Source organism: Crinia signifera, chromosome 4 (genome assembly GCF_055691185.1).
Source record: "Crinia signifera chromosome 4, ASM5569118v1, whole genome shotgun sequence".
NCBI lineage: Eukaryota > Metazoa > Chordata > Amphibia > Anura > Myobatrachidae > Crinia > Crinia signifera.
Genome location: NC_139220.1, coordinates 149511802 through 149525418, shown reverse-complemented (window position 1 = coordinate 149525418; position 13617 = coordinate 149511802). Strand labels below are relative to the sequence as shown.

Here is a 13617-nt window from a genome sequence, read left to right as displayed (position 1 = left end):
CCTGGTATCCTATTGAAGGCCCAGCGATTTGGAATTGAATAACATCAATCACAAGCTCCTGTGATGCCAGGGGGGGAACTGGAAGCTGTTGGAACCGGGTGGGGGTCGGAATTGACAGGTCCCATATTATCCTATGGGGAAAAAATGTTACAGCTTTGCCAGGCGATATCTCCGGTTCCCGGGGGGCTAGAGACATGGGGCTGGGCTCGTTGGAAAGCTCTGGTCCTCATCTACAAAATTAATGACAGGGGGGGCACGTGCCCGGGTGCCCCCCCCCCCCTGAATCCGCCACTGCGTTGGTTATAGAGAACCTGCGGGAATTTGGGCTTTATTCTGGCCTTACAATTAACTATGAGAAATCACATCTTCTCATAACTAAGGCAGCTGGGGAAAATACAATTGATCTCGTCTCCCTAAGACTGACAAAATTAAATATTTGGGGATTTTTATATCGAACAACTCGGGAGACAGACAGGCTGCATGTGACTGGTGACGTCACGCGAGGACCGGTGAGGGCAGCACAGAGCAGCTGGAGGAGGAGAGCGCCCAGCTGCTGCCTAGTAACAGAAACAAAGGGAACGTGTGTGCCCTGCTAAGAGGCAGGCCCAGCGAGCTTATTTGCCGCTTGGAGACGCGGTGTCCCGCCTCTGATGACGTCACCGTTTCAGGTAATCCTTCTGGCGGATGACTGAAAGGCCACGAGCGCCGAGCACGCGCACCATGCTGGTGCTTGATTGGTCACCAGCAGAGTGGGCGGGTAAGAGGAGTCTGTGCTCTTACTCTATTGGTCGGGCAGAACAGCCGTTCGTCCTGTAGCCGGCGGGCCCATAGGTGACGCGAATGGGGGCGTTGCCGCTACTGCTGGAAGTCAGGGGGGTGTGGATGCTTGTTGTTGTTGTAGCCGGGGTAGAGCGATGGAGCCGGGCAGTGCTGTGCGCAGCTCCGGGGAGAAGCTCTCCGGTACCCGGCGGGATCACCAAGGCAGCTCGGCAGTGCCGGTGCCGTCCGTGCGGAACATGAAGCTGGAACAGGAGAAGCTGTCAGGGGTGGTGAAGAGTGTGCACCGGAGCCTGCGGAGGAAGTATCTGGAAGGTACGGCTGGGGGCAGGCCTCGCTGGGGGAGAGTCCCGGTCACCGCCGGCAGCTATGCTCCGATCTCCGTCAGTACTAGTGAGTGTCAGGATGTCTGGACGCACTCACATCAGGGCTCCTGCGGCAGGTCCCTGTCAGTGGCGGCTCCGCTAACACAAGCGGCGGCAGCAGCAGCTTTCCCCCGGGGCTCTGGTGTCTGTCTCCGGGCCCTCCTCTCCCCCTCCTGTCTTAATGATTTCCCTTCTTCCTCTTCTCTGTGTGAGTGGGTGAGCGGCCTCGCGTTGATACAGGAGGGTGTTGATCGCATTCATGAGCTTGTTATTGGGCATCTGGGCATGTAGTCTCCACAGGGTCCTGCTTGTGTATCCCTCCGCCTGTGCTGCTTGGGATCCCGTTGTGTGTACGAGAAGGAGAATGATCAATGAGTCCCTGTCAGGGTGGCACAGTGTTTCACGTAAAGCCGGCGTCTCCGCGCATCCATCTGTCATGTGTCCGTGATTAGCGCTGCTGCTGCACTGCATTAGGCCTTTGGGTTCAGTGCCAACCAGGGCACCATCTGTGTGTAGTATGTGTGGGCTCCCCCCTACCAGGGGCATAGCTCCTCTGGCACATGCTGTATTTTACTGCTCAGATGTGAGTCTCGCTTACAGCAGCACTCGCTGTTAAACTGTAATTTCTGCGTCCAGCTAATGTAATGTAATCGGGATGATGTCATTGCTGGGTGTTTGGGAAAGGGGTCAGTGTGTCACCTGAAAGGGTTATGGTAGCGGATTGACAGTGTCTAAAATGACCATGATATGGTTGACCACGCTTATGGGGTCTACACAGAGGGCGATTTAAGGGCATTTTCTAAACGCTTAGAAAATGCCCCTACATCGCTCCTTGTGTAGGGGCAATAGCAATGTGAGGCCCTGTGTGTCACTACCACACATCGTTTAATATCCAGCATGTTGGATAAATCCAGTTAAATCGCCAGCCAGGGCTAGTATTCTCACCAGAGAACACTGGCCATGAGAGATCGCTCAGCACACATTGTTGACACATTGCGGTGCAGCACTGTGTGCTAAGCCAGTGGTTTTCAACCCTGGTCCTCAAGTACTACCAACAGTGCAACTTTTCCATGTCTTCACACAGAATCACAAGTGAAACAATTAGCTCCACCCGTGGTTCTTTTAAAATGTGTCAGTGAGTAATGAGTGCACCTGCTGGGTGATATAGAAAACGTGAACTGTTGGGGGTACTTGAGGACCAAGGTTGAGAACCACTGTACTAAGCGATCTTGATGAGCCATCTAGCATCACTTGCGACGCTCAGAAAAATCTCCCCGTGTGTAGCCCCCCTTAGTCGAATCTGTCTGGTTAAACATTGAAAGAGAGTCTACTGTCTCTAGATCAACCGTAACAAAAGATGGAAGCATGAGCTACGCTTGGCACTCTATTGTAATCTAACTCTATATCCACTTGGATAGTAAAGTATGAACCAAGACGACCTGCTCAAAAAAAAATGAAAAACTTGTATCGACTTGAGATTGTAGACCATGTTACCATCGACCTAACGCTTGTGTCTACCTTTCCTTACTGTCTATCTGGACGCTGCTGACTATCTTCAGGGGTATAACTCGATGGGTTTGAGTAAGCATGGTTGACCATAACATGGTTGCTCTAGACACCATTGACTGGATATGATCTGAAAGCAAGTAACGCGCTGTCCTGCTAGGCGTATTGTTGTTCATAATGTTGACAGGGCTGTAATGTCAATGATAAAATGTTCATGATAATGACAGCATTCTGCCAATGTTAATGATTGCTAATTATGTTAAAGGGGGTGAACAATACAGAAACAACCAGTTACATAGAGGAAATTCATTCAAGAATAACATCCTGAAATAGAATTAAAATGAAATAAGAATCATTCAAAACATTTGAATAAGTTAAACCGTCATTTTTTTCCTTTGAAATAAATAAAATTATAAATACCATAAAAAAATTTAAATTCATTTTAGGCAATTCAATTGCTCATCAAGCCCGATCTCCTGTCTGCAGTGAGGGGAGATCAGGGGGGCAATATTCACACTGATTGCCCCCACGACAATAATAAATGGAACACATTTTATGGATAAGGATTGAGTCCTGAAATAGGTCGACAGGGTTGGAAGGGTGATACAAGCATTAGGTCGACAATGACAAGGTCGACATGAGTTTTTTTTAACTTTTTTTTTTTTTTGTCACGAATGTCGACATGGATACTAAGGGGGGTATTCAATCTAGGATCACGGCTGTCGATCAGCATATATTTTTAAATTTATTGTTGTCATTATATATTAATGAATATTTATTGTCTACCATTATTAAATTGTGTTTTTAATTATTGAATGTTAGTGGCACCCAAATATTTATTAAATGTGAGAATTTAATTAGTTAGCGCAGTGTACAGCTTCTCCTTGTTTTTTTTTTTTTTTTTGATTTACAGAAGGTCAACGAAGACATGGCTGACACTGAAAAGGCTGTCACAAGTTTTTCATGTTTTTTTTGTTTGTTTTTTAGTTTAGACCGACTTGATTCATTCTTTACCATCCAAGTGGACATAGAGTGAGAATAGAATGGTGTGCTGAGCACAGCAAGGCACCGTGTCCAAAGCAGGGCGAGCGCAACGAGCCTTGCGAGGGGATGCGGTACACATACGGTGTCCATGTTGACAGACTCTAAAACAGGAAAAACTTGTGTTGACCATGCATATGTCGACCATTTGCTTGTGTCAACCTTATGTCAATGTCGACCTACCCACTGTTAACCTAGAGTCAATCTATAATTTATACCATAATGTCCCTAACTACATCTAATGTACATGTGTTGCACAAGTTATACGTGTAAGGATGCCTTTTTAATTTCATCCATCCACGAAATCCAGAAGTAACAAGATATTTTAAGAACTTAAGAGCATTATAAATATATACATTTTTACCAGTTGCAACTTGTTGAGAAAACCTTCAGCTCTCATAGTTGAGTTCGGGGTGTGATGGGAAAATCTACATCAAAGGGCTCAAAGGTGTCTTAAAACTTGTTGGAAAGAACACAATTATAATAAGTACCAATCTGCTGAAATGGTATTGTGGAAAACCTCTAGCGTCATTAGTAAATTACATTTTATATTAGCCATTAGAAGAGTTCTTAAAATTGTGCACTATAATTTAGATTTTAAGAAGCTCATAGACTATATTGTGTAGTATTTTTTTTTTTGTTCCACCATGCTTAATAGTAATGTTCCTAATCGCTAATATGAAAGATAAACTATCATATCTGCTTTGTGTCAGGACTCAATTCGGTGATGTTTGTGTTAGAACTTAAAAAACATAGTTAAGTATATATTCACATATGAGCTGGGAAAATTGTTCATGCCTTTGAATCTTTCTTATTTAAAGGATGAAATTGCTCCTTCATGTGAGTGTTCTGTTCTGGTACCAGACTTTGCTGCATGCTGTAGGTCAAGTTGTTTGTTTATATATTCAAGCTCTGGTGGGAACAGCAGGATTTACTTTTTATTTGACCCATTTTATTGTGTTTTCATATATATATTTTTTTTATCTTGTGAAAATAGCACAATAAGCAGCTTTGATTTTAGTTAGACACCTATTTATCATATATTAATAAGATCTCTGTTTGATTGTTTTTGCCAGAAATTGAAACAAACAAGAACAATTTCTGTCCTATGTATAAAGAAGGTTCAGCCAGGGAAGTAATTTAGATAAGAGTCATCATGATTAGATAGGTCACAGATTCCTCACTCAGATGTTAGCTGGTCAAATACATGGCCAATTTCTTGAGTAAAACGGGCTGCAGTACACTGACTCACTGACAGTTGGTGTGGCTCCCCTATTTGAATTTTTAACCTTGCTTCAGCCCCTCCTCTGGAGCCGTCTCTAGTATACAATATACAATTATCGGGCAGACCATCTGTCCATTTCAACTGGCAATCAACCATTTGCTAGCAAACACTGGAAAACAGTCAAATACCCTTTCAGTTAAATTTTGTCCATTTGCCAGTATTTCGGAGCAATTACACGGTTGTCAGATTATTTGTCATTTTCTAGGATACAGTAAGAGAGATAGAGATATAATCTTATTGGTTTCTATATGTGCAACACTAGCAGCTTACATTTTTTATAAATCTATTCCTTTAGCTGGCTACAGTCCTGGACAACAAAGTGCCTGAGCCGCCATCACACACAGTTGCGGATTAGTATGTTGGACTGCACGGCACAACTGGTCTGGCATTCGAATTTGGCAGCACAGCAGTGATGTCAGTCCCTGCAGCCAGTGTGTGGGCAGTAGATTGGTCATCCATACGCACAGCCAGACATGCAGATAGATATAGCAGCATTGGTTGTGCTGCACGACTGATGCAGTGTATCTGTAAATGAAATGGTTCACAGAAATATCCCCTGTATACACCGCCAACTTGTATATCTGTGTAGTGTATACCCAGTAATATATATATTTTCTATAAATGTGCATAATAATTTGTGGTTCAAAAGCAATGTGTTATTTAAGTATTACATTGACACATCAGTGGCATATATTAAATGGCAGTTTTTGTATTTATTTAGACACCAGAAAGATTACGACAGCATGTAGAACTGTGGTTTACAGTCTATTTTTCTTCATCAGCTCTTTAGTCGTCTGAGGTTTTTCTAGAGGAAAAAAAAAAAAGGGTCAAGGGTTGAGAATGGTGTTATCACACACACAGAAAATAAGCTGGCTCTGCAGGAAAACAAGTGTCGCACTACAGAAATTGTTCATACCCTACAGAATATTTCTGCAACCCTCTTTATCTTAAGATAAAGCTGTCCATAATAAAACTTTGTGCGATGATCAAGTCATGATAATATGTGGTTGGTCACAGGTCCTAGCACTCAGCTGTTATGCCGTACGATTTTTCCAGGCGATTATGACTACATTGTTAAAATCGCCTAGAAGGTTGTCCAGAATAGCCCCGTGTGTACACAGTGGGCAATAGCGTTGCTTCTATATTGCCCGGCCAAATACAGTGTAGTTAAGAATATTTTGACTAGACGCTGTCTGCACTGTGTATTTGGCCACAGCAGTGGAAGATGTAGTTAGCCTACATCTTGATTACACACGCGGCTCAGTCCAAATCGCTGGGACTCATCCCCGTGTGTACACCCCTTTTAGCTTCACCTTGCAGCTTTGCTTGGCCAATTTTCTGAATTTCCATGTGGTCTAGATAACTAGTGGATGATCAATGATCAAGGGGGAGATTTAAGAAGAGCTAGTAAGAGTGAAATGCACTATAATCAGCACTTTTTTTGACACCATAAACTTCGGATTGTATGAAAGCAGATGGCATTTACTTTTCTCTACATTATCTGCAATTATCTAACAATTTTGTCATCGCCATACATCAGAAAATCATTCAAATGTATTTCTTTTCCCCATATCAGCAATATTATATGTAGTATATTTGTTAACCTGTGGCTGCTGCAGGGGTCCTGTCCTACTGCACATGGCATGTCCTATGATGGTTGCAAGATCAAATGCAGTGGAGCTGGCCGGGAGATAAGGCACTGCTCATCAGTACAGTGCTGATGCACTTTGAACCTGGCAGGCAGGGTTCACAGGAGGGGGAGTTTTCTTTCTGCAACTCCAAAGGCCTGAGATGTTGATGCATTTACCTCCACAAGAAAAGAAGCAGGGAGAGCTATAGAAACACAATACATACTTCTATAGTCCATGTTCTCCAAGGTGTCACTGGAACAGTGAGACCATGCATGTATAGTGTTCACAAGTACTAGTCGGCATACATGTTCATAGGTTGCTTTTTTTTTTTTGCATATACTGTATTTTCCCCTAGTGCAAGGGTGGCCAGCCCGTGGCTCTTTTCAAAATGCGATGTTGCTCCAGTGCCGCTCTGACATACCGTAGTTTTCTGCTAGCAACAACTGTGAGCTCTTCCCACTGGCTAAGCTCCCCTCCACATATAGGGCAGTATTCAATGAGAAATATCGCCGTGTGCAGCGAATCCTGTTTAGGATTCGCTGCACACTCGCGGTGTTCCGGAGGGCTGGCTGCCACTCGCCGTATTCACTGTCGGAGGGGCGAGTATCCCCTCGCGGCGAATCTTATCCCCTGTAGCGGACGAGCGTCCGTGGCAGGGAGCCGTGAGACGTGGCAGGCAGGGATATTGAAGTCTCCCTGCCTGCCCCAGAATGTATGTGGGGGGGAGGTGGGCTCCCCGGGACCCAGGCAGCACAAGCTGCGCTCCCCCCCCCGAGCCAGCAGGGGACCGGTATATGAAATTATTATACAAAGAGATTCCAGGGAGGATTCTTCTAGTGGCCATCTTTATTTTAGCTCCTCAGTGGTATGTTTATGCTACTCTCTCCAGTTTTTCACCCTATTAGACCAGCTTTTTTCCTAGGCTTGTAAGCTGTTTTAGTCACTGGTAGTGTGGACTGATTCAGATGTAGGGTTAGCCTGTAATTAAGTGCTGTAAGAATAATATAGTAATGCCTCATTTGGTGTTTTGTAGTGCTTAAATGGGTTGCTAAGATTAAAATAAATATGTCACAAGGTGTTATAAATACATTAATTGTGCTTCCTGATTAAAATAAAGATGATAAAAAGCATAAATGTGCTGCTAGTTTGAAGCTGAGGTGTCACAAGATGGTGTTATATAGCCTAAATGTTCTAGGCCACAACCTATTTAAAAACAGGGTGTGGCGTTGTGGGAGCTAGGCCACACCCACTTTTTTCCATTATATCAGCTCTTTGTCTTACCATTACATAATTTTTAACTTGTTGCCTTTGGTTGGACACCCCTGCAACTAGTGAATCACTTAGGACAGCTATGCAACACCCAATGTCTGTACAGAGAAAAATACTGTATGTCCAGACTTCGTAAATATTAGTACAGAGCTAATAATTGTCATCCATTGCTGAAGCAGTTATAATCCTTATAAACAGAAAAGTTAAGCATAGGGTTAAATTAAACCAATAATTACCCTCTTGTCAGACCGAGGTGTTAAGTATCAAAGTCACTACAAACCATGGGGGTGATTCTACAACGATCGTACGGGGCTGAATTTGAACCGGTTACTATGGTTGTGGGCCTGTGCATATGCGTATTTTAATTTCAGACTACACACTCTCCATGCCGTTCATTGTGGGGAGAGAGGGGCGGCAATGGTGCGGGACCATGGACTCCTGAAAATGCTGGGGGTGGGAGGCTGACGTCACAGGACACCGAAGGAAATAAGGCAGTTCAGAATGTCGATATGGGCAAAAGGTTGACATGGAAACTGTCTGCATGAAAAAGGTCGACATGAGTTTAAAAAAATTTGAGCCAACTTATGTCAAAAGGCGGTATTTCATACCCTACCATCCACTACGGCATGGTGGGGGAATATAATAGTGTGCCAAGCGCAACATGGCACCTTGCCCGAAGCATGGTGAGTTTAGGGGGCCATGCGAGGGGATGTGGTACACACAGACAGTGTCCATAACGACCTATGTCGACAAAGACCAATAAAACCATTAAAACTCATGTTGACCATATCGACATTTTGACCCTGTTGATAAATAATGGTCGACCTTTTGACTGTAGTCCAAAACATTATAGATCGAATATGCCATAACCAGCCGTTCACTATCCATGGTAAAAGTAAAGCAAATAACCGCTTTAATGTGTTTGTGACAGACTGAAACTTTTTTGAGGGGCGTGGAAGGATTTTGACCTTAGGCGACAGCAGGATAGTTTGTGGTTCAGTGTAATTGTCATATGACCAAGTCCTAGTGTGCCTTAGGTATTGTTTTAGCCTTTTTATCAAACATTCATGCCTCTGCATCGATTTAGTTAACATGCCCATAAACTGTGGACCAAGTAACCGTAAAGGAATGCGAGTCAGTCATGCTTTAAAATAAATTTACGTGTCTTCGGTAAAAGTTATTAAGGGCAGACTAAATGGGCTAGATATCCCTTTTTTTTTTCTTTCTTTTCTTTCTTTTTTTTCTTTTTTTTTCTGTATAGTTTCACAATGAACGATATTAATGTCAGCATGACACACAACTTCTCTCTTTCTAAGCTGTTACAAAACAGCTTCATGCTTAATATTTTTGGTCATAGTTTGCACAAAATACAATACTCTCTAAATCCTTCTCAGTGACCGAGGCCATTTTAGTCTGTAATGTATTTTTTTGTTATGGGGTGGATCCAGGATAAAATGACAGGGGGGGGCACCATGATAAAAGAGGGTTTGGGTGGGGGAGGGGCGGTGTTAGTGGTGCCAGTGTACATGCTAAGAGAGCGGCAGATAGAGGGTGAGAATGGGATTAAAAATAGGCCCTGACATTTAAAGTGCGCAGGCCCACCATGGCAACAAAAGTGAAGGAGGTAGTTGTGCGCGTGCCGAAGGCGCGCTCTGAAAAAAGGGTGTGTGGCCACTCAACAGGGGGTGTGTCCTTGAGTGTAGTGTACCACACCATATACAACTTGTACACATTATGCAGAAAAATACTAGACCCCATTATAATACTTTTCCATTACATATAATGATACATGGATTGAGCCAAAATTCAAATAATGCCACACGGATTGAGCCAAAATTCACATAATGCCACACGGATGGAGCCAAAATTCACAATACGCTTCATAAACAGGGACATTGTCTGCCAAAGGCGCGCATTAAACATTACACCATAATGTCCATTACACGTTAAGTTACACGCCATTATGTATTATGCCAAACACCATAATGCCTATTAAAAATTATGCTACATAAGTGCTGCTTATCTACATGCTCATTGCCAAGGGTTCCATGCTCATTGCCAGAGGTTCCATGCTCATTGTCATGTGGGATTACATGCTCATTGCCAAGGGGGAATACATGCTCGCGGTAAATGGGGGACAGCCGCCGCCAGTCAGAAGTAACAGCCATTGACAGTGGCAGAGCCTGGCTGTATTCAGATCCCGGCTATTTGAAATAATACCTCTATCACACCAGAAAATGCATTCCCAGGTTGGCCCTTTTACACCAGCCTAGTCCCTGCATTTTCTGGTGTGAGGGGGAGAGAAAACCACCCCCTGCCCTATAACCGGTTATCTCTTTTAGCCGGTTATATATTCGGAACCAACTGACCCATTTACATGAGACAAGTATCATATTGAAGAACTTTTGAGTGGACTTTGAATGTTTTTGGTCCAGTGAAACTGGAATGTTTGGTTCCAGAGTAATCTGCCCTCAAAGAACATGAACAGCTATGAAATTACATTTCAAAAATAAAAAAATCGGTTTACACGCAATATCTCTGGAACCGATTGACCGATATGGACCAGCCTGGTATCATATTGAAGGCCCGGCAAATTGGAATTGAATGAGATCAACCACTGGAACCGGGTGGGGGTCGGAATTAACGGGTCCCATATTATCCTATTGGGAAAAACGCTACAGCTTTGGCAGGTGATATCTCCGGTTCCCAGGGGGCTAGAGACACGGGGCTGGGCTCGTTGGAAAGCCCTGGTCCTCAATGACAGGGAAGGCACATGCCCGGGTGCCCCCCCCCCCCCCCCCTGAATCCGCCAATGCTTATGTTTGTATAAAATATTTTTTGGTCATAGGACAACAGTGGCCTTTCTAAATCATGGGGTCCTAGGAAGCAGAGCAATGATCAAGCTCTGGGCAAATAGAATCTGAAATAGTATGTGACGTGGCTGATGATGGTCTTTAAATCAAGATTATTTGACCGTATGAGGACTACACATGCGGAAATTTTGCTGATCAATGCTAGATCGCTCAGCACACAGCGCTGCACAGCAATGTGCCAACAATGTGTGGTGAGCGATCTGTCAGGGCCAGTGTTCTCCGGTGAGATGTAGATGTATCAACATGCTGGATATGAATTGCCAGGCAATAGCAACACGTGCGGGCATGCATCGCTAAGGCCCCTACACACGGAGGGATGTAGGTGGCTGGTGCATTATCATCTCCCACTTTATCACTTCACCAGGCTTAATACATCTGCCCCAGTGTTATTATTGCCCACTCTATATGTAAAAATATGCCATGTACACTCCTCTGTATGTTGCTCCTTTCAGGTTCTGCTGATATATATATATTAAACAATTTAGCACTTCAACTGGTTATAGCATTACAGTCGTGTGGTGGCTTAACTTCTGATTGATTGTAATTTAAAGTTTGCTTTAAAGCTTCCTATTAAGCAACCATCGGTGTACATTGTTCCCTGAGAGCCAACTCTAATTGTGATGAGCTCCCTCTACAGAGTGAGCCCTGTAATGGAGATGGCTCCTGGCAGTACAGGATCTTCTCTTATTACAAGGAGAGGGCAAATAGGACTCCGTCCTATGGATGTGTGGATGGGGGGGTACTACGGATAGCCAGTGCTCACTCAGCCCGGTCCTATTGGCCACAGCACACTCTGCGGGATCTACTACTTTTTCAGAATTGAATCCCTAGATGTCTATAGCACCATAAATTAGATCCCTGCTGAGCTTTATATATAAAAAGCCGGATTAAAACAATATCCTTCTTCTTTGTCCGATTCCTCCATGTCTCTTCCTAATTGCAATCCCTGTTTATATTTCATGATTTGGCAGGACCAATAAGATTAAAATGAACCTCCTCCCACAGCTATAATGTTTGTCATTACCCATACCTGTCCTGATTTTGGGACTTTGTGAAAGCTTTCTGTAGTTGTTTCATCTGGGCACATGGTAAAACTTGTATTTATTGATTTTGTTTTAGCTAAATCTATACCCGAAGGATGCGTCTGGTTTGTTCTTCCTATCACCCAGCTCACAAAATCAGATCATTTCGTGGCATTCAGAACCCAGGTGTAGGAGATGGGTTGAAAAAGCTATGCTTCAGGAGGGACAAGTGTATGGGATTGTATGGCGTCCTGAATTACTTACACCATCCTCTGCCTGTGCAAGCTCAACTGTACAATATACTCTCAATGTGTGGGGCAGACTCTGTATATCCAAAGGTTTGACCCAGCTCCCTTCCCTTATGTCTTTTATCTGGAACCATCCTCTATTTTTAGGAAATAGCTGGCCTATAGGTCATTTAGTTTCATTATCATTTGCTGATCTGTAAACGCGCTGCTCAATCCCTTGCTGTCAATACAAATATTAAGATTGAGTTTTGTTAACTCCTCAGATTGCCCTGAGCTCTCTCAATTGTGAACATATTTGTACATACTCAGTAGGTCAACAAGATAACATTGCGGCCAAATTATATATCACTCTATTCTGGCCCCAACTCCTCCTGAACAGGAACCTCATGGGCAGATCTTTAACCCCCTATTGATGAGGAATGGTCCACCAATATGTCAAGAATTGCTAAAACCTTAATTGGTGTGGACATAAGCGGAAATTGTTACACGGTATATTCCAGATGGTACTTGGTACAATCTAAGCATCACACCATATTTCCATCATCCTCAAGCTGATGTTGGAGTAACTGTGGTGAAAGAGGTAAAATTCCTTCACACTTGGTGGTCTTGCCAATTATAAAAGTTTTCTGGAACTAAGGGGCAGATGTATTAAGCTTTAACAAGAGATAAATCCAAGGGTGATAAGGAGAGATAAATGCCCAGCCAATCACCTGCTAACTGCCATGTTACATGTGTTTGAAAAAAGTCAGTAAGGAGCTCATTGGCTGGACGTTTATCTCTCCTTATCACACTTGAATTTATCTCTTGTTAAGGCTTAATACATCTGCCCCTAAAGGCCCCCATACATTAGGCCGACTTGTCCTAGGGACAAGTCGGACCCAATTTACCTGCGAGCCGCCCGGCAGCTCCCCGGGAGGCTCACATACATTTTGGCACTTGATGTGCCATTTTTTTACATGGGATAAATCGCATGCGATTTATCCCATGTAAAAAAAAAACCCCGGGGAGCTGCAGGGCGGTGAGGAGTAGTGGGGGCGGGCAGCGGTGGTGGGGGCGGGCAGCGGCGGCCAGCGGTGGTGGGGGCGGGCGGCGGGTGCGGTGAGCGCTGCTGACCTGGCCGGGCAGTGTACTTACACATAGCAGCAGCGGAGACGGGACGCGTAGTGGCTGCTATTAGATTTTTAAAATATTTGTCAAATGACCGGCCGCTCTCTGATTGGCTGAGAGCTCTCCGGCCAATCAGAGAGCGGCCGGTCATTTGACAAGTATTTTAAAAATATAATAGCCGCCACTGCGCTGCCCATCCCCGCTGCTGCTATGTATGAATGGGCAGCCTGTGATTGGCTGAGCGCTCTCTCAGCCAATTGCTGACTGGCTGAAAGAGCGCTCAGCCAATCACAGGCCGCCCATTCATTGTATGGGCTTTTTTTTTAATACTGACAGCGTCCCCAGCCCCCCCTGCTCCCTCTACCGCCGCGCCGCCCCACTAGGTCCCAAGTCGGGTGGTCGGACGTGCAGCAGGTCCGACCACCCGACGCAGATCCGATGCGCACGGGACCGTGCATCGGATCTGAGGGGACATCAAAACTAGCCGATTTTT

The 13617-nt window shown here is 44.4% G+C and overlaps 1 protein-coding gene across 2 annotated transcripts in view; it reads left to right on the top strand.

Annotated features, from left to right (window-relative positions):
- The first annotated feature begins 798 nt into the window (after positions 1-798).
- Positions 799-13617, top strand: part of SAMTOR (S-adenosylmethionine sensor upstream of mTORC1) — a 33463-nt gene continuing 20644 nt past the window's right edge. Inside the window, exon 1 of one of the 2 annotated variants that reach the window (XM_083182754.1) lies at positions 799-1170. In XM_083182754.1, coding sequence (XP_083038880.1) covers positions 915-1170 — 256 coding nt within the window. In that variant the 5' untranslated portion in view covers positions 799-914. The remainder of the gene's footprint in view (positions 1171-13617) is intronic. The other variant, XM_083182755.1, reaches the window with a different exon arrangement.